The following is a 21,590-nucleotide window of genomic DNA, read 5'->3' as shown; positions in this document are numbered from 1 at the left end:
CTGTGTCTGGCAGTTCAGAGAATATATCTTTCAGTTTCTTCAAATACACTTAGTTATTTTAATTCTGTTATAATTTTATGATTAATGAAACACAAGCGGAAGGATATGATCTGTATGCTCTAAGGCCTCAAGAAAACTTAAAAGCAGACTGAGTTCAAGATACCGAAGCACTAAATAGTTTTATCTTTAAAAAAAATCCAGCTTGGTGGGGGTGTGATAACATCTGATTACTTCACCCAAGTATTTGCATTATTCATGTCTTCTTGAAACTATTGAAAGAAGTTAACTAAGCTATTTACCATTGGAAATCCAAGAGCTGGTGGTAACTCCTCAAATGTATCAGAAAAAAAAAATGGAAAACCAATCCGGTCAAACTATTCTTTTTTTCATTGAACATATTGCAAAGTTATAATGAACTTCTGAATGTAGCTGATTATAGTCCATTAAAGAACGAGCACCCTGAAGTAGAGCTACAATCTCAGAAGGAAGCCTGTGACGTGCCTGCTGACTCCCTCTTTCTGACAGGCAGCAAGAGGATTAACCATGGGTTGGTCTTCTTCCCTGCTGGAAAGTTCAAGAAAGTCATTGAAAAGCTTATTATAAAAAAAAAAAACCAACAAGTTATACACTCTCTCACATCCGTGTAAATACACAAGTTTATATCTATGTAAACACATAGGTTTACAACTGGTAGCTTAACTCAGTTGACAGCTCGGATGTGGATACTGGGGCTGGACAAGCCAATGGACAGCCAACCCTGGGACAGCCGTTGGCTCTCCAGGCCCAACGGTCCTCCAACAGCTGGAGAAGGAACAGCAGAGGGGTGAGGGCTGCCACCATCCCTTGCAGCCCTGCAGACCCTGCCCATTCCATCCACGTGCCCTCGGTTGGACATCACAGCCATGGAGACGGTGAGCGGGGCTAAGGATCCCAATGGGCATGCACTTTCTTCGAGCTTCTGTTGGTAGAACTGACCAACCTGACCCAGTCTGGGTAGCCTGCTTCATCTCAGTCTTTGCTGGGCTGAAATAGGCTTGTGATCCACTGCCATGCGGTTGTTCATTAAGATACAGTAACTGTTATACGTGTATGAATCTTAAAGACGTGGTTGGATGTACAGCCTCATCTTTCTTCAGCTTCCTGACACACAATTTCATTTGCACTTATGCTTATATTTTGATGTGCATGGGCTCTAAGGTATCTATCTATAATATGGGTAGAGACTAACAAATCCTGCATTTCCCTGTGTTAATACCCACAAGTGTTCCCGCACTGCCTGATTTCTGGTGATGCCTGCATGTCTTCTCAAGTGTGATGTTCACTCCAAGGGCACAGCATGGAGATGGTCATTACTGCAGATTTCATTTAATTGATGTTTTCTAACTGCTAGGACAAAGGATGCCAACCCCAGATGGGTGAGAGAAACAAAATGCTGAAAGAACAATTAGTGTCTCGTCTCCGCTTTGGACCAGAGAGGGCAGAGGTGCTGCTTATGGAAAAAGGCAGATGTATCCTGTGTGGGCCGGCTGGCAGCAGCAGGAAGGATGGCAGGGAACTGGTGAGAATGGGCATGTTTGCAACATTAACATTGAATTATTGTTTACACAACAATTTTGTTTTCTGATACCCTTTGGGGCATATTGGGGTGTTTTGTAAGACTGAAAAAAGTGAAATCTTCTTAATTTGTTCATAACTCGCTACCCTCTGTCTCACCAAAGCAGAGTTAGCGGATAGCTTCACATTACTAAATTACTCCTACCAAATATGCTACAGAAGTCATCATTAAAATACCTTCTCACAGTAGTAAACTGTAGCTGTCCAATCAGAAACAGAGGCAATGCATGGTCTTATTTTATCCTAGATTTTTTTCAATACAGTCCAAAGTGTTTATTCAAGTAATTCCTATAATATAGGAAAGTTCTGTTGCACAAGCACAAAAACAATATGCAAACAGAAGTCAGTCCTCTGTGTTTTATATATGTTAACCTACTACTCTGTCTATAATGCCACATAAAATAATCTAATTTCCATGATTAATGGAAGTCTATTCACTGAGTGTTTGGCACAAGTTTCCTGCAAAGCTATGATTCTTCGTTCTAAATTTAGAATCTTTCCTTTTTTTCTGAAGGTCTGTAACTACTTCAGGCTTAGGTTGATGGAAAAAGAAGTATTAAAGTGTCACACTATCTTCTGTATAAAAATACTAGACATTAATTTTAATGCTTTGCACACAGTTATTTTTAAGTCATTTATCAGGATACTTTTTTATAAGTAGTTTTCACGCACATAAAATGCTGTATATTTTAATTAAGAAATATTCTTAATGAAAGCTGAGTTAAGGCATCCGTTAGGTTTCGAAAACATTTTGCATAGTTTTTAGATAAATTCATTCTTCAGTATTTTTGGGAGTGTAACACATGACCACTCACTCAATAGTTATTACATTGACTTTCTTTGTTCCCAGCCGTCTCCGGTAGAGAAGAAGTACTCCATCCTTCACACAGCAGTTTATAGAGCAAGAACAGAAAGTAAGCACAAAGCAGAAAGAAACAAAGAAGGCGGTGTGCATTTTAGTAAACTGTACGTAAATTCATATTTCTTTGCGATAAGTTTTTGTTCTCCGCTAGTTAAAATTTGAAACAGCAACGGACCAACTTATGTGACTGTTTCCCTGTGAATTCTTTGAAGCCTGGATTAACACTCCAGCATAACCATTGTAATTTTGACAGATTGTAATAAAGACCTTTCTTGTTTATGTCATTGAAGATCTGGAGAAGTGCAGGCAAATTGTTATGAAAGAAATAGGGCTTAGTCGCATTGTATTTTTGATTCTGCCAAAATGGGGAAATTATTTACTACGGGAACTATTCTTACATGCTGCGTTACTTTCACCTGTATATGTCGAAGTACACAAAGATGAGTATTCTTCATATTTCATGGTACCATCTATAAATATTGGATTCTGGTTGTTTGGGATTTCAGCTCTGCTGTGTTCAAGTTAAGCCCATGGACAGCAAGTTCAGTGTTTCCTCCATTTCTGAACCTCCTAGTGCTGTCCTCCTCAACATCTACACAAAGCAGAAAGCTCTAGAAGCCTGTAATTCCCTGTCCTCGGGCACGGGTCGTCTTTTGGTCTTCTTTTCCTTTTTGTACAGGTGGTAAGAAAGGGAAGTAGTTTTCCCAGGTCGAAGAGACAAGAATGCCTTCATACATGCAAGCCTCCATTCCTGAATTTTGTGGATTGGATTAAAGCCACACTTGAGTTGTTTTTATCCTTGGGGTGATTTTATTGGTATTAGTTTCTTCACAGTGGATTTTGAACAAATTGATCTCTTGCCTCCAAACTCTTATGGGAGATGTAGAGATCAGGAGAACTTCTTTAACTTTGATGTCTCTCCCCACCCCCGCTGTATATCTTATGACAATAAACTTCTGAATCTGTACCAAAGGACAGCTGCTCTTTAATTATGAATGCACACTATGATACAAGTAATATTTTAGTTGATTTTTCTAATTTACCGTATGACTGGATCTTCAGGCTTTTTTCCTTACATTTGTTTGATTTTTAGACTCTCAAAAAGGCATAAAGATGAAAGAGAAGAGTCTGTTTGTCAGCCCATGGGAGGGTCTGACCATGAGGCAATGGAGCTGAAGAGGAGCGGAACAAAAGTGGCACCCACAACCTCAGAAGACAATAATGGCGCATCACCTTCTTCAGCTCTATATGGTAAAGTAGCTAAAATGACAGAAATGTGCAGTAGTAAAATCATGACCTTCTTTCCTCATCATTGTGAATATGTAAAAACAGTTGCAAAAGTTGGCATCTTTTCAGAAAAAGAAAAAAAAATGGGATAGTGAAGACAGAACACCGACTTTAGCTCAGTATGCCAACTGCAAAGTGCGTGAGTATGTGTTATAGCGTTTTTAAAAAGTTGCAGTTAGCTGTGCTTCTTTTCTGTCTAGATTAATCCATTCTAAGTTTCTTTAAATGAGAAAACCATGTGACAGGTCTTGAATTGGCTTTTTCCCTCGGATGTGACTGTTTCTCCTCTCTTCCTGCAATCACATTGGGTTTTCTTGAACCACAAAGTGAGATTAACTCTCTAAAAACACAAAATTATAATTGATGGAAGTTGTACGTACAAGGAAATGAAACTACGCACAAAGATTTGCTCTTCAAATGTCATCATAAGTTTCAAGCTGACTTCAGCTGGCCAGAGGGATCTCTGAAGGCCATCTGGTCCTAATCCTGCTCATTCAGGACCACCAGATGGATTATATGGATACAATTTCAGAATGGATAAAAAGGTTTTCTAGTAATAAATAGAGCCAAAACCCTTCCCATCAAAGCACATGATGAAAGTGAATGTTATCCTCTCAACCTCATGGAATACACAGGAAATAAGCATTACATTTCTTATCCAACCACACTGAAGTACCTGCTGCCAATTTATGATATTTCATGTAATTTTAATGTATTTTGAACAAAAATAAACAGTATCTTGTGTGTATGTCTCTATAAAATAATATTAAGACCATCATGTATTCTGAGAAGTAGAAGCTGCAGAAATCTAAATTTGTAGCAAGCATAACTTGAATTAAAAAGTGTTTGTGCATAGTGATCTGCTTTCAATGCATAACATTTTCCTTTTTAATGTGTCAGTTGCAGATATAACGACTGACATACAGAAGTCCGCTTTGGAACCAAGTTGCCTTAAGGTTTGTGAGCAGCCAAATGTTCGAAGTTCTCTGAAGAAGCCTATGAAAGCAAAAGTTTATTCGTACGATGAAACAGGTACGCAGGTTGTAGCCCCATGGGGAAGACTGTGCTCATAGTTATGCATCTATTTTTGTCAGATTTCCATGGATATAATAAAGAATATGCTCAACTGCTACTCTCTCCTCATCCTTCTCCTGCCCAAATAGTAAATGTACACCTGCAGGGGGAAAGCTGACAACTTCATCTTTCATATTCATCATGTTTTTCATATTGTTGTTTCCATACGGTATTATAATACTTATTTTGAAGTTGTTTATAATTGATATTTAGCTCCAGGTTTTTTTAATAGAAGATTCTCAAAGAGTACTAGGTGTGTTTTACACCTCATCTTCCAAGATTACTGTGGGGAAAAACAGATTTTGAACATTACTCCTCCATTAATAATATTTGTTGCTGATTCTGAAAACTGAGAGGGACTGACACCACAATTGGTTTCTATCTTTTTCTTCTTTTTTGCTAACTTCTTTTCTCTTTAGACTTGAGTAAAAGCAGTAAGTCACATTTTTTTCTAGTGAGTACTTCGAATTTTGCTGTATAAAATATGCCAAATATTAGTGTAAAATCACTGGAAAATGAAGTTACTTTGAAGTCAATTGAATGACCATTCTTCTATTACAGCAAAATATATTTGGAATATATAATGGATTGTTGTTTTTTTTTTTTTTTGAGAGACCTTCTGAGACGTGTTTTCAGCATCTTTCAACTTAGTTGGAATGTCATTCCACTGATCCTCCATACTTATTATATGCAATGAATCAAAAGACTTCATATTTAAAGGGGAAAAAAATTACTATTTTTCTTTCCTTTTCTTGATGTACCAGAGCCAACTGATGATGACGTTATAATGCACATTTTGAGGCTTCGAGGCAAACTTGGCTGGCAAACAAAGTTACCATCCTCCGAGTGTTTAGCTAGAGAGGCTGATGTGGCCAGGCTTCAGAAGTTTGCGCTTACGGTGACTTTTACTTTCCCTTCTCCACATTCTCTGCAATTGCACATTCCAGAAATGGCATTGGTTATATATATAAAATACTTATCTCCTGGAATTTTTTCCCTCTGAAAACAATACATTTGCTCTTAGAACTTTACATCCTCTGGATGCATAGTGGTCATGGTAACTTAGCACTTAGCCAGTGCTTCCCATGGCTCAGGTTTCTTAGCATTAAATAGAATTGTGGCCATGCCTGTCCTGATCAGACACACCAAGTATTAGGCCTGTGAGTGAGACTGGGCCTTCTGCTCTTCATGTCGCCAAGCAGGCACCTCCTTTATTCTCTTGTTTGGTGCATTCAAAGACAAACACATACCTCGTGTTTATAGACGGAGAAAGATAACATGGAGTAATGAAATTACAGAAGAGTTTCATCAAGTTTGGATTTAAAAAATTACAGTAGGCTAATAGGGTCACATGAGACTGTTTTCTAAACAAGAAAAAGTAATATTTAACTTGCTGTTGGAAGAACTGAGAAATAATTATTTTGAGTAGAAATAGTAGAATTTTAAAAGTTATAATAATAGAATAGCTTTCTGGTCAGTTCAGTCTTGTTAATGTTTTAGTATATTATTAGAAGAATCAAGTACTTTTTATTGTTATTTTCATGGTATAAGCTAGAGACATATAGCTTGTAATCATGAAAAATAAATTGATATATCTACTTATAAATAATTTCATCTTTTGACAGAGACCCTCACTGCCAAGAGATAGTGGTGAATATATATATTGTCTTCAAAAATACAAGAACAACCTTAGAGTTCCCTACAACCCATACAATTTAAAGGCTGTCTCTACAAATACAGCTATGCACAGCAAAGAATACTGGACTATTACAGCGTCATTTGTGTCTAAGGTAGTGTACTGTACAAAAATAAACTGGGGAACTCTTTGCTTTTCATTTGTTACCACGTCCCAGTTATGCTGCCTTCTTCACTGAGTAGCTTAATAGTCCCTCCTAAAGATGAGTCTTCTGCTGGCTTTGGGCTCAACATTGCTCATCCTTCTTTTATTCTTTGTGTTGTAAATAGGCAAGTTCTCAGTGACTTACTGGTTGGCCTTTCTTCAGTCTTGTCAACATTTCTGTAAATAATCAACAAACCATAACCACCAAAACAAAGAAACAAACTACTGAAGTACATTCTCTGTGCAGAATGAGCTTTCATGGTTGTTTAAACTTGTGTAAGCCTTCAGATAGCCTGGCTCTAAGCTACCCTCTCCATTGCGTTGGCACTGATGATTTCTAGATGACTATATTGGATAATCTCAATCATTTAGCTGAAAATGAAGTAGGTTACTTTATACGTGTATTTATTTTGTTTGCCATATTAATTTTCAGTCAGATCAGAGAGATAATTCATCTCACCAGGTGCACAGACTACTGATATGCGTGAAAGAAACACTAAAAATAATACTCTTTAAGAATATGATTGCCACATTGCATGAGGTTTCATCAGTTCTTAAATGTTTTTGTAAAGAGGCAAACTGGATTTCTTCCTCAGTTTTCAATCCCTTGTTCTCCTAAGCATCAGTAAAGTTTAGAACAAGTATGACACCAACCTTGCATGGAATAAGTGATAATATGCATAATTTGCATAATGTACATAATTGGATTGTTGCTGGCTGCTAAAGTTAAACTTTTAGATGATACATTATTTGAATGTCAGAAAATTACAGGCATAGCTTAGAAACTGATGCAATTACTTGTGTCAAAATTGGGAAGATGTATTTGCTACCAGTGGAGGTACTGAGCTTTTATAAAACTGGATTGGAAGAAGGGCGTAAATGTTGGCAACCTGTCTGGGAAAACAAGGCTGCAAACTTCTTTCTTTGCCTTCAGGATGCCTGCACTAGTGCATGCATTTGAAATATGATGTTCATTTAAATGCAAAGTGATTTGTTCCAAAAAGTCTTGTAATAAAAGATCTATTGCTTGCTTTGGCTAAATCAGAGAATGATTCATTCAAAACAATTATTTAGCGCTTAGTAGCCAATTTTCCCTTTCTTATACTCCTATAATGAAGACATATACTCTATAATGATGATAATGAAAATTGCTATATTAGGGCATCTGTCTATTGCCAGTTTACTGCATTCGTGCCAGCCAGACTCCAGTCCAAAACTGGAAAAGGAAACAAACTAATTAACAATTTTGAAATTTCATATCCCTTCACACAGGAGTGAACATTCTCTCTGGTGAATGAAAATCTGATTGCTTAGCATGTTATTACTTTAAGATGCTGTTTTTCTACCTGAAAGATACAGAAAAGGTTAAAAAAAGTTTTTCAGGGGAGTTTGTTGCCAAATGGTGGCACGTTGAGCATCCTTCAGGGGAATACAGCTGCCCACACTGAATTGGAAGTATTTCTAAAAGGCTTTTACTCTCTCTTCATCTTATTCAGTATTGTGTATTTTGCCACTGCCAAGGCCATCAGTGCTTCTGTCATATGTGTTTCATAACAAAGATTCAGAAAACACTGAATTATTTTAACAAACAATGGTGTAACATTTCTTTTTCCTTTTTCTCTTTCCATCCTAGTTTCATGTAAGCCAGAAATTAGGAGAAATGGAAGTCACACCTGTACCACAATGGCTGCGTGAAAGACATCTGTTTTATAGATTACTCAACTTGAATTTATTTTCCAATTTCAGGTAAGGGAATAAGAAAAGAATAATTGAAGTTAACCAGTTGCATTAATAAGGTTATTTATCTTTGTATGATAAAATGCCGGCTTAATACTGTGTTAAGTTCTGCATTGGCATTTTCAGTAATTTAAAGAGTACTCAAAATATGGAAATAACCAAAATTTCTCTTATTTATTGTTATTTTTTGTGTTTTTTTCTTGCTTATTTAACCTTGTAAAAAGTAAGAATATCTCTGGTATTATCTATATATGTGCTAAATTTTAAGAGGCAAGTTAAATCTTTCATTCCCTACCTTTCACATTACATAGAATGTATGAGACAGTAGGTACCGTTCACCGTATATAGAATGTATTTAAGCAGAGCATATAGTGTAAAATAGATGAAAACATTTACTTGTAAAATTCTCACATTCCTCTGATCAGCTGTTATGAAAACCAGTGAAAACATGGTAACTGAAGTTTAACTTCCTGCAGATACTTGTATTAAAAATCCACTTCTTAAGTGTTTGTCTCAATATTTTATCATTATTCCCTTTTAGTGGGAGATACTTGTTTCAGATTTATTTTTGGCTTTCATCTAAGCAACATTGCTGAAATTTACTCAGTTTTGGTTCTTTGACCATGTGTCCCATGTGGAATTTGTGCATGCACGTTCTTTGCGTGTGCATCAGTCATTGCAATGAAGACACTGCATATCTCACTTCTTCTCTGAAACTGCATTTTTGTTTTGCCAGAGCCACATTTCACATTTAAAAATTAACCAAATAATCATCACCTTATTTCATTATATATATTATTAACTGGAGAATTAAGGATGGCTACAATGGGGAATGTTTGGAAGACTTATTTAAGTCTTTAAGATTTAAAAGGTCTCCACCCAGGGAAGCTGAAACCATAGTGAATGCATTCTGCTTCCTCTACCACCACCCTATGAGGCATAGTTAGCTTAAATGTTCTGCCTCATTACTGGCAATGGCAGAACAATGTTTATGGTGCACAAAATTACCTTTGCAGTTATGGTATTTTAGTATGGCATATTAGTACTTGGGTTAATACAAGCTAATACTAATGTCTACTTAGTGTACTTTGCCTTTTGCAGGGACAACAGGCTTTAGCTACACATCTCGTGCATCCATCAAGGTATTTGGAGAGGCGAGGAGGCAATGTTTAGAAGGCAGAAAGTGGCTGCCTATGTTTGCATCTGTCTTCCAACAGCGTTAAGTGCTGTTAATGAGCTGTTGTGGCAGCAGTTGTGACGGTCTGCAAACTTTGCATGCATAAGTAATTATTTCCCTTGCTTCTAGAATGAAGAAATTCCTTCTGCACTGGAAAATCAATGTTGGAAGAAGCAAGGTGAACAAGAGCAAATCAGTATGAATGCAGGTGGTTGTGCATGTGAAAAGAATTAAAGAATCCTCTGATGCACACTTATCAATGTATATCTTCTTTTCTCTAAAAGCTTGAAGCAAGAAAGAGCATTATAAACATGCTAGATTACCTGCTGATAAGAGCATCAAGGAGTTGCTCTAGTATTTTTTTAATTTAACTTTTGGGCTGTGAAGGAGCCTGGAATTTTAATCTGGAGAAAACTGAGCTCTAATGTGGTCTGTCTAGTGCCTTGTAGGATTCTGAACCGTGATGGAGATTTTCAGCTATAGATGGGATGAAAATAATAATTTCTAGGTTGCTCTTTGGTAAAATGAGAATGGTTGCACCAAATCTACGCTGAATATGAAATGAATGATGTTATTCAGTCCATTTTTAAGTAAACAAAATCATGTCACACTACACCCTTTCTCCTTAAGACTTCCTCTACTTACGTGCGAACAATATTTGCATGGTGTTTGATGATGAAAAAGACATTATTAATACTTCACAAGAGATTTTTTTCCTCTTTTCATGAAAATGTATCCTCTAGTTAGGTTTATTCTCATAGCTTTTTAATTAGTCCTTGTCTTATGAAGAGACTTCTTTCTGCAGCTTATATCAATATGATAAACTTTGTGCTAAGAGCACACGGATTCGATCTTTCACTCATACCCCAGGTAGAGACCTGGGAAGGGCTGATGCCTTTTCTCTTTCACTTGAACATCCAAGTGGAAAAGACATAGACTGTCAAGTAGTACTTTGTCAATTTTTAAAGTTGGTGAGATGGGAAAGGTACTGGAATAAATAAGGTATATAAAAGCATAATACCTGAAAGCTGCTGTTTGTGGAATGAATCATTAAAAACAATATATGATGAGTCAGCTTCTGAAAAAAAAAATCATGTTTTCTCTTTGCTTTGCGTTAGTCAGAGACTTGTTTGTTAATTCATATATTAATACTGCTACGTAGCACTTTCCCTGAAAGCAGAGCATTTGTAGGTGGAAGTTCATCAACATTCAACTGATACACTTGAAGTGATTTAACTATGGAATATTCTTAGTATGTATTGTCAATATCAGTTTTGTTCAATTCAAAGATGTCTTTTGAAACATTTTTATATCCCAAGATTATAAAACAGTGACCTATTGGTAACCCAGAAAGTGGTTGAAGTTCTCCAAACTTTTCAGCATTTGAATAAACTTGTGAGTTAGATGTTCCCCGAAATAAAGATGGTGAAAGAGAGTGCAGTCCCTACAGAGCCCATAAATCTGCTGAGTTTTTGGTTTTGTTTGCATTCCTCAGTATGGGGCTGCTTACATGAAGATATTTATTGGTCCTTCACACAGGTAGCCTTGAGCAGAAGACTTTTTCAAAAGGAAATCACAGCACGACTTCTATCTTGGCTACTCAACCTATTAATGCACTAGGTTGTTCCTCTTCAAGGGCTCTGTTGGTTTAGATCCCTGCATGTTAAGAAAAGCAATTTAGAAGTTATTCTGTTGAATTTGTTGTAATTCATGGTATCTCTTAAATGTGATGTCAAGGCAAAGCCTTGAGCTCCAAATGAGGATGGTGAAACACAAACACACTTGAACCACACACTGGCTGTTTGCTCTCCTTCCTGATTTCTACACAAAGGTGTAAACATTACTTCACACATTTAAAAAGAAAAAAAAAAAAAAAAGACTGCTTTGAGACTATGTAATGGCTTTATTAACAAAAATAGGAGGTTCTGATCATAGACCCCTCACACAGGAATTCTGCCCATTACAGTACTTCTTCTTTGGTGCGTATTCCCCCACAGACCTTGAGTGTAAGGTCTTATTCTCAGGAGCATTTGCTGGTGACACCCTCCATTGGAATACCTCAATGCTTTCAACCAAAGGCACAGAAATCAGCACTGCACAGCATGACCTCACAGGTCCTTCCTGGGATTCAGTGCAGTGTTTTAACAGTGTCATTATGAAGCAGTTATCCATTAAATTAAGGTACATTTGGTATCATTTAGTTGTGTCTATATCCTCAGGTCTTGGATTACTCACTGTGTCCCTGGAGGTGTTCAAGAACTGTATGGATGTGGCACTGAGGGCCGTGGGTTTGTGGGCAGTATTGGTGAGGGATGGGTTGGGGTTGGAGAGGATGGTCTTGGAGGTCTTTTCCATTTTTATTGATTCTATGATTCATGCTATTTGTTTTGTTTATGTATCAGTATATATATAAATGCATACATTTGTCTTCAAATTTTTAGTAATTCTTTTCCAGGTTAGATTATACCATTTTGGCAATAGTGACATCTGCCAACGTTTCCTTATCCTTGGCATAAAATAGTGCAGTATTCTGGAAGAGACGATGAGCTAGAAGGAAAACCGTCTAAAATCATGACCCCCCCCCCCCCCCCCATTGGGAAATACTTCTGGGAATAGACTATGTAGACTATGCATGTGTCGCAAGACTAAGAGACGGTACTTAAGTGGCAACTGTAGAAGAATAATTTTAGCAAGTCTATATTTAAGTCCCAAAGGTATATACACAGTTATATAAAACAAAGCAGTGTCTGTCCTGATAAGTTAATACTATAATAACAGAACATTGAGGGGGAACCTGAGGGTAAAGTAACGCTGAATATGTCTTCTTTAAGCAGGCTTTAAAATATTTTTAAATGATTGTGCAATATAACAAGTTGAACTTTCTCATGTAAGAAAATACAATTTTGTGCTCTTTGCAGCAGTGTCTTTTTGATAATGCTATTTTTCACAGCTGCAGTAATTTAGAGCATTTAAGTAATTGCCTCAAATTGAGCTGCTTGTTCCATCTCATCTTATGTATGACTGAGCATGCCTCAAGAACACTGCAATTGCAAGTGTGCTAAGGTAATCTTTACCCCGCCAAAATCCTAGCATTTCACAGTAATCACTTGGTTGCTGTTAAGAGTTAGGCTTTTTCATTGTATGGAATAAAATTTGCAGCTTTTGCTCTCACGATGTTAAATCTGCAGATGGTGACTCTTCTGTCTTTTAGTAGCTTATTGTCCCACGTGTAATCCTGCAGCAGGCAGTTTGTATTATTATTTTAGAATGACTGATAAATGGCAAACATCAAAATCAACAATACAAAAAGAAACCTCTTCGGAAGATTTCGAGACCATTCTAGGTAAGTATGCAAATGAAATGAAATAAGTTGTAGGAACGTCTACTACAGAATACACCGTATGATCAAAGATAGAAACTTGAACTATTAGGAAGAATGCCTTCTGTATTTTGAAGACTTGATTAATATGACATATTGTCTATGAATAATGAAATTGAAGACATTAATGCACATATATTAGAATTGAGCAGATCTATGTCTGGTAAGACATAAACACTGTTGGAGATAAATAAGAATATCTCACGTGATTGTATTCTGTATTTAAAATTCAGAGGTACTTTGGAATCACACACTTCTTTTTGAAAATGATGCTGATATCTATAACCAAATGTTTTGCATGAGCCCAGGTAGATGACATTGTTAGCTCTTCCCTTACACACCAATGCTATAACCCTGTCATAGAAGGCCACCAAATTTGTCAGGCACAATTTGTCCTTAGTGAATTCATGCTGGCTGTCACCAGTCACCTCTGTTTTCTATGTGCCTTAGCTTATCTCCATGATCTTGGCACAAAGATGATACTGACTGACCTGTAGTTCCCTGGGTCCTCCTGTTTTCCCTTTACAGAAATGGGAATTATATTTTCCCTTTTCTAGTCAGAGGAACTTCACTGAACTGTCGTGACTTCTCAAGCATGGTGGATAGTGCCTTACCAAGCTTGACCCTCTGGTTCCCTGAGGACCTTCAAATGCATCTCATCGGGTCCCATGGACTTGAGCACCTTCAGGTACCTCTGATGCCTACTCTGAGTAGCTCTTCATTCCCCCAGTCCCTGCTTTGCCTTCTGTGATTTGGGCGGTGTGGCTAGAGCACATGCTGGTGGAGACTGAGGCAAAAAAGTCATTGAGTGCTTCAGCCTTCTCCATGCCCTGGGTAAGCAGGTCTCCCACTTTTTTCTGAAGGGGGCCCGCATCTTCCCTACTCTGCCTTTTATCACTGACATGGAAGCCTTTCTTGTTGTGCTTGGCTTACTAGCCAGATTCAGTTCTGTCAGGGCTTTAGCTTTCCTAACTCGATCCCTGGCTGCTCATACAATGTCTCTCTATTTGTCTCAGGTTACCCATCCCTACTTCCACCCTCTGTAGGCTTCCTTTTTTTGTTTGATTTTGTCCAGGAGTTCCCTGTTCATCCAGGCAGGCCTCCTGATGCTTTTGCCTGGCTTCCTCTGCCGAGATGCATTGCTCCTGGGTAATATTTTGAGGGATGGGAGTTGTGTATATGGACAGCAATCTTTGTCCAGCCCCTTTAAGTTAGAATTAAGTGATCTTACTGAGAGTTCTTATGGAAAATATTTTCCTACGCTTAGGATTTGTGCAGTAGTTACATTGATGCAGGCTTGAATTACAGAATCACTAAGATTAGAAAAGACCTCTGAGATCTTCTAGTCCAACCACGATGTTGCCCACTAACCCATGTCGCTAAGTACCACATCTGCCCTTTATTTGAAGCATGTGTGGTATCTTACTGACCTCAGCTGCACTGAAATCTTTGTAGGCTCAAAATATTACACAATGTAAATGGAGAGTAGCTCAATTTGACCTGAGAAATTATATGTACATAAAAGTAGAGGCAAAAGGATAAGCCTGGAAACTGAAGGTATCTTTTGCTCTACATATCATTGATTTTTGGATTTTCTTTTCATATAAAAATTAAAGTTTCCACAATCTCTTTCAGTACTGACAGATAAATGAAAACATGTACAACCAGATAATATAAATTTCCCATTGTAAATGCATTAAAACTTGTAAAATGTGTGGTGAGAAACAATCAGACATTAGCTGTTATTCTTCTCTTTGCAAACCTCAAATTTACATTAAAATGCTTTAAGGGGATAATATAATAGCTTGCTGCAGTGTAGAAAGAACAAGGTCCTCAAAGATATTAGTGGTGCTTTTCAAATATAATCTTCTGTTTGAAATGGCTGTCACTTCATAAAGACTTTTTAATGAAATGCAGGTAAAACATAATGTGTTACTTGATGTTTTAAAGTATTTCTGAAATATCCTTACAGTATTAATCACATCCATCTTGTCTATGTGCAGGACAGCAAGGAGAGCAGCTACTGCTGCTGGTAGTTGGCTGTGCAGGAGGCAAGGTTAGCAAGTTTCACAATCAAGTGTTATGTTGTCCGTATCAGCCCAATGACTCATTATATTTTTAGCTGTGCTTCCTTGGAAGTACAACCTGGGGTTAGTGAAGAGCTATGGGTTATTTCAGATTTCAGCAGCTTTCCAGCAGAATCGGACGCACCTTAACAACAAGACTGGGTTCAGCTTTGCTTTATCCATTTATAGAAGCACAGCTTACTTCTGGCATCGCTATTTTCTCCTTAGATTGCTGCCAATGTTACATGGCAATAATAATAACCACATAAAGGGAGCAGGCAGCTGTGTTTTGGCATTTTGGGCACCGGAGGCACCTCCTGAGCTACTGCTACAACCCACAGCTCTTATTCAGGCACACCAGAAACCCTACTTACAGAGAATATTTATCAGACATGAAGATATTTTTAAAATTCTAGGTAGATACGCTTCTACCTGTAGATACTAAGATCTTCTCGTGCCCCCTCTACCTATGCAGGTTTTGAAAATGGCTGCTTCCTTTCTGACAGTGAAGACAGTGTCAAAATCAGACATATCTGATACAGTGGTTCAACACCTCCGTTTCATCCTTTTTTTCAGCTTCACTGAAGCACTGTGTCCAAAATTAAGGAAATTTGCAAAAAAAAAAAAAAGTTGTAAAACATATACTTTTGCTACTAGTAAAAATAATAAGATTGGAATGAAACATCTATAGAAGCAAACATGGCAATAGACCTTGTCTGGATCCAGTAAGAAGCTTTTACAGACAAATAGGGGATGTGCGTGACACTGAATGTAAAGCTTGGATTCTCTTCTCAAGCAGGAAACCCAGCAGAAGGGTTTCATTTGCTTTTTCAAAGCTTTTTTCTGACAAGTGTATTTGTAAATTAAAATCCTTAAACTGTTGGAATGCTGGGTTTTCTTTTCATGGAGATAAATACAGCATCATCTTCATTTTCTGATGCATCTCTCAGGGCAAGACATTCAATTAAAAACAGCACTGGAAAAAAACATGTTTTTCTGCACAAGAAGCGCTACAAAGGCACGTTTTTCTTTACGGGCAGTATTATGAATGCATGTTTTTCTGTACATTTTTCAGCTATCAAATAGGTTGTTGTTATGAAAGAGATTTTTAGTGACAGGGAATGATCTGAGTGCTGCCAGACAGATTCTGCTCCTTGTGAGCTCTTTGTGTCTATCATGTGATATATGTACGCATGTGTTCATAGACTTATATATGTTGTCTATGCATGCATATGTGCATGCATGCACACGTCTGCACACAGTATGACAGTAGGTCACTGTAGGGAACTGGTAGGTTGGCTGCAGAAATGGCTGTAAATACAGACAAGGCGAAAAGCCCACATGCTCTGGGCAGTGGGTTGCCTTAGTGAGATATTCGGAAGGTACTGATAAGGTTAGCTTCAAGTTGAACAGATGCTGACTGACTGAGGCTAATCTTGTTTCAGTTGATGCAATACACAGAGAAGACTTAAGACCTGTAGTAGACGACACCAATGGCCAACGATGGAAGTGGCTTTCTATCAGGAGTCTTCTCACGGCAGCCATCTCACTGCCAGTGGGTGTGCAGTCAGTTTTCTGGTAAGAATTTAAGCTTTTCTTGCTTTATTTATTATTTTGAAGGGAAAAATCTGACAAGACACTAAAACAGTTAGACAGTAAATGATAATTTCTGACTTAATGCAGTGTTCAGGTTGTTTGTCTACAAAATATATGTGTACTATTTTACTCTGACCTACCTGCACGTGTAGCATCTGTTTAATTTAATCCTCTCTTTTGCTACCATAACTTTGTACTCTGTGTTAACATTGCTGGGTTGGGCACAACTATTACCAAAGTCACAACTATGGACGGCAAACGGAATCATCCCAGAAGAGGCACTGGGCAGCGCAGTGACTGAAACACATTGCACTGTGTTGCATATCCTGCCCAGCTTTTCCTTTACTGTGTTGCAATGCAGTCATTTATTTCTTTTACCAATACAAAAAGCAATCTACTGTGCCCTAAGGGACAGTTAAATGTTGTAGCAAAGGGATGCTGTGATTAAAGCTAGGTATCTGCCAATTTCTTCCTCCGATTACTTTTAAAATGAGGTGTAAATATTAGTGCAGTGACTTTAAATAACTGGTGTTTAAATGGTTACTTGTGTTTGTTCATGGTCCTTTCGGAATCTCCGACGAGAAGCATTTACTTCAAAGGGAATTAAGACTAGAGTTGATTTATATATACATATTGAAATTGACTATAAAAGTTTTTGAAGTTGTCATTAAAAATACATGGTCTTTTTCATTTACAGAACAAAAATAATAGAGGATGGCAATGTTACATGGAGACGTGTCCAGAATAATTACACAAAAAGATGTAGAACATCTTGAAAGTTTGTTTCAAAGAGCTTTGGAGACTCAATTATACTCATTTTTTTGTATAAATGCATCAGAAGCATGACGTGAGGAATTTCTGAAGAAATCTGGAGGTGTTGGACAGAGTAACAGAAATTTCAATTTAAGAAAGTAAGGATGTATATTTTGTACTTCATTCAAAATGAAATCATTATTTAATTAGTAGTTCTGTTACAGAATGTTCCTTTTTTTTTTTTCCAGATAGTTTTAACCATAGTATCTGGGAGTTTTGGTTGGATCAGTCTAGCTTTCATCCAAGACTCACCTTCTGTATATTCTCAGTTTTTAAGGGTTGTAAAGTGTAACTAGTGATAGGATGAGAGGGAAGAGCCTGAAGTATTGCCAGAGGAGGTTCAGGCTGGGTGTTAGGAAAAACTTCTCAGAAAGCGTGCTGAGGCACTGGCACAGCCTGCCCAGGGAGGTGATGGAGTCACCAGCCCTGGAGGCGGTCAAGGAATGTGTGGATGTGGCACTGCAGGACACGAGTTAGTGGGCATGGTGGGGACGGGCTGGCAGTTGGACTAGATGATCCTAATTAGAGGTCTTTTCCAACCTTAACGATTCTATAAGATTGCAAAGGTGAAAAACAGCTGTGGCTGAATGGCATTCAGGAGGAGCCTACACACACAGGCTCAAGAACATTTAATTCCAGGCGTATTCCGGGAGCTCCTGGAGTTCTGGTAGTATTTTCTCATGAATTACAACTTAATGGGAGTGCACCATCACACATATATTTCAAATGTTAGCAGCAGTGCTGCAGAGTTATTTACTCTCTTCCTCTTAACAGTGATTCAATGTTTCACACTCCATTTGGCTTCTGGTAAGCAAGCACTACTGAAAATGCCAGCCAGGTAATGCACACAGTTGTAAAACCACATAAAATGCATTAAAAAGCTATCATGGATGTCCATTTATGGCAGACAAATATCTGACATTGTTAATAGCCTGTTTAAGTTATCGATCTTTTATATTTTCATTCACTTCAGGGGAAAAAAAAAAAAAAGAAATTTCTAGAAAAGTATCCTGGCAAGTTGCAGTCACTTGTAGGAACTCTATATTTACCTGGGCAAATGGAGGTGTTTTGGAAGGAGAGGATGATTATGAGGAATATTCTCTGACTGGCACCAACAGGCTCTGTGAGACTGGTAAAAAAAAAAAAAAAACCAACATGAGTAACATATAGTTTCAATAGCCCGGTGTATGATTCATTTGAAGGAGAACCACCCCTTGGTAATGCTATATGTGAAATTTGTGACATGTCATTCATTGATATTATTGGGTTTCTGCTGTCGTTCCATTTTTTCAAGACCGGAACCCTTAATTAATATGCACGACTGGTTTTAAAAATCATTCTAGTTGAGTATGATCCTGTACAGTTCAGAAGAAAATCCAATGAGTAATTTTCTATTTTCTAATCTTGGAAAAAGTGCCAGATCATCTTCCTCAAGCCGTGTCTGTCATTGTGAGGATTACACACAGTCATATTCAAATTAATAGGAAGTTTAAGAAAAGGTAGAGCATTAGGGTAGATCAGCCTTCATTTCTGCTTGGGGTGATATTTTTAGTGCCTTGATGAACAACCTTCACGAGGCAGAATATTAAATTTAACACAGTCATTCTCAGCTCTCCTCCTCTGGATCAGTGTGCTGGGGCACCTTTAACCACACACAAGGAGACTGTGCTAGTGGGATACAGACAATTTATGGCCAGAACACAGCAATCTGTTGGTTAGAGCACACCTGTAATGGGGTCAGGGTGTAATGAGCTCCAAACAGATCAGCTCAAACATCAGGCTCTGTGTTCTCCTCCTGGCAGGGATGTGGGACAGCACCAGGGCTTAGTATTCAGCTGCCACCAGCATGCGGCTGTTACAAGGTAACTGCCAAGAAAACCTTCTTTCATGGAAGGGGTGGTGTGATTTAGAACCAGGTGCCATTCAGTACCTGTACCACCTCCTCCCGACAGCACTTGGTCTCTGGCAGGCTGCTCAGGATTCATCATGCTGCTTTTCCAGTCCTGTATCTCCAGACTAGAGCCTGTTCCATTTCCCTCGTGGCAGATTTCTGAGTTAGTTAGAGCCTGCTAATCCCATCCACCAATGGCACCAATTTTATGGGAAATCCTAATTACTCCTTAGTAGGAATGGCGCTTACTCCCATGGCAAAGCTCTCCCATCTTCATTTGTTTTTCTGATAGAAAATGCTAGAGAAGGAAAAGAAATCACAACTCTGCTAGCTGATCGTCTTTACAATGTTTTTTTGTTTTGGTTTTAGGATGAAGTAAGGCTCAGGACACTCTACAGCATCTTACACATCCTTATTCCAAGTAAGTCAGTCACAGAATTAACTGCTGTGATTTTGTCCAAACTCATATGAATCTACTGCGGGAGCTTTCTCTCAAACATCAAATATTAGTTGTGCTTTATTATTTTTTTTTTATACCAACAGGACATGATCCCTTAAAGGCTTTCCTTATCTTTTAGTGTCAGATGCTAAGAAGTCCTAAGATTTACCTATTTCATTGAAGAGAACTTCTCCTTAGCAAAACTGACAGGTGCAAACATGTCATGAGATCCTTGACACCAAGTCCCCTGCACCACCTTATTTTTTGTTTCATTTAGTTCCATTTTCTAAATGGCCTAAAACAACACCCACTGGTTTTTTTTATTAAAAGAATGGTTAAAACATTAAGCTTTTTCTTCCATTTTGCTAGTGCTTTGTAAAATACAGACTGCATGAAAGAAATGGAACCCCACACGTCCACAGACATTACAGGAGCCACACGAGCTGTGTGTGAAGCCTGTTGCTCCTCATCACATTGCACGATAAAGTGTTGGCTGCAGAAAGCAGCCCAAAAGGACCAAACCTTCCCTAGAAGGAAATTTCCATCCCCTCATCGACTCATCCAAGCTGCCTTGAAAGCTTGACATGTTAGAGCCCTCTGCTGCTCATTGTAGGAAATGAGAAGTATTAGGGAAACGCAATTACTTGCACAGGCTAGCATGGGAATTCTTGCTATATACAATAGACACAGCATGATTTTTTTTGTGTGTGTTCTAATAGGATATCTGTCCTAATGCTATTCATGCACCTATGCGAGATTTAAAAGTCTCAGTCTAACACTGACATCTTCAGCACTGCCCTCTCTTAGACGGCTCATTCTGCAGTGCCTTCAAATGGCAAGTTCACTTACATATGAGGAATAGCTTAGATGGATTCAGTCCTATATACCTATAAATATCAGAAGAGAGAGAACAGAGAGGATGTGGCCAGGCTCTTTTCAGTGGCTGTGCCATGCCAAGAGGCAGCAGGCACAACCTGGAACACAGCTGGGTCCATCAGACACTAGCACACGCTGCCCAGAGGCTGTGGGGTCCCCTTGGAGATTTTCAAAGACACCTGGACATAGAGAGTAGAATAGGATATTAAATACCTTAACATACTCTTTGTATTGTGTAGTCTAACTCAGGCTCTGAACTTCCTTTCGCAGTCTCTGTTCTGTAGTATGATTTAAATGTAAGAACTAATTGTTAATTTGAGCAGAGCAGATTTCCCCTTTTGTGTTCACTATTAACCCAATATTAAATACAAACCTAAGTTCCTGCAGTGGTGAGGAATGTCCTCTGCGGAGGAATTCAGTTCTCACCTTAAATGCAATGTTCAGCAACAGATCTCCATTCTGTGGTACCTCACAGAGCAATCCGCACTTCCCGAAGCTGACTGCTGGAGGAGCTCAGGTCACACACCTGCTCAATTTCCAGCAGCCATGTCCAACTGATGGAGGTGTGCACCCCTGTGCTGGCAGCACTTGCTCCGCTCAGACTCCTCTGGCAGCAAACCAAGCAGAACAAATACTTAGCAACACTGACTCCACTATGAGAATCCTACTGCCAAGTGAACTCTAAATTTGAGATGACACTCTGTTTTTACTACAGCAGAAAGTATTCCTTGTTCTTATAGACATAGACTTAATATTTATAAATAATGCAATGCTATTTAGTTGTACTACATGGTAAGTACATCCACCACACTTACTTATGAAAGTAAGTTTTGAACTAATTTAAGACAGATGCGCTCAAAACTCCTGACCTTACAAGCAACTTTCCACAGTTTTCAAGGAAATAAAAACATCTCTAAGAATCCTCCAGCACTTCAACTC

The 21,590-nt window shown here is 38.2% G+C and overlaps 1 protein-coding gene across 2 annotated transcripts; it reads left to right on the top strand.

The window, feature by feature from the left end:
- DNAH14 (dynein axonemal heavy chain 14) lies at positions 759-9,836 on the top strand. 2 transcript variants are annotated; one of them, XM_021392319.1, is made up of 10 exons: positions 759-911; positions 1,391-1,558; positions 2,465-2,580; positions 3,570-3,727; positions 4,664-4,795; positions 5,602-5,735; positions 6,463-6,627; positions 8,311-8,423; positions 9,516-9,556; positions 9,721-9,812. In XM_021392319.1, exons 1-9 carry the CDS (start codon positions 903-905, stop codon positions 9,529-9,531), a joined length of 1,011 nt encoding a protein of 336 aa, XP_021247994.1. In that variant the 5' UTR covers positions 759-902; the 3' UTR covers positions 9,532-9,556; positions 9,721-9,812. The 2 variants fall into 2 exon arrangements, with proteins under 2 accessions (XP_021247994.1, XP_021247993.1); XM_021392318.1 differs by lacking the exon at positions 9,516-9,556 and having other exon boundaries at positions 9,721-9,836.

Source organism: Numida meleagris, chromosome 3 (genome assembly GCF_002078875.1).
Source record: "Numida meleagris isolate 19003 breed g44 Domestic line chromosome 3, NumMel1.0, whole genome shotgun sequence".
NCBI classification, from domain to species: Eukaryota; Metazoa; Chordata; class Aves; order Galliformes; family Numididae; genus Numida; species Numida meleagris.
This window is presented reverse-complemented; position numbering and strand designations above follow the sequence as displayed.

What these genes read in the sequence shown, in the direction of transcription:
- DNAH14 (XM_021392318.1), top strand. An exon ending in GGAAGGATGGCAGGGAACTG is followed by an intron (nt 1,559 to 2,464) that starts GTGAGAATGGGC and finishes CTTTGTTCCCAG; the next exon opens with CCGTCTCCGGTAGAGAAGAA. An exon ending in CAGCGTCATTTGTGTCTAAG is followed by an intron (nt 6,628 to 8,310) that starts GTAGTGTACTGT and finishes TTTCCATCCTAG; the next exon opens with TTTCATGTAAGCCAGAAATT.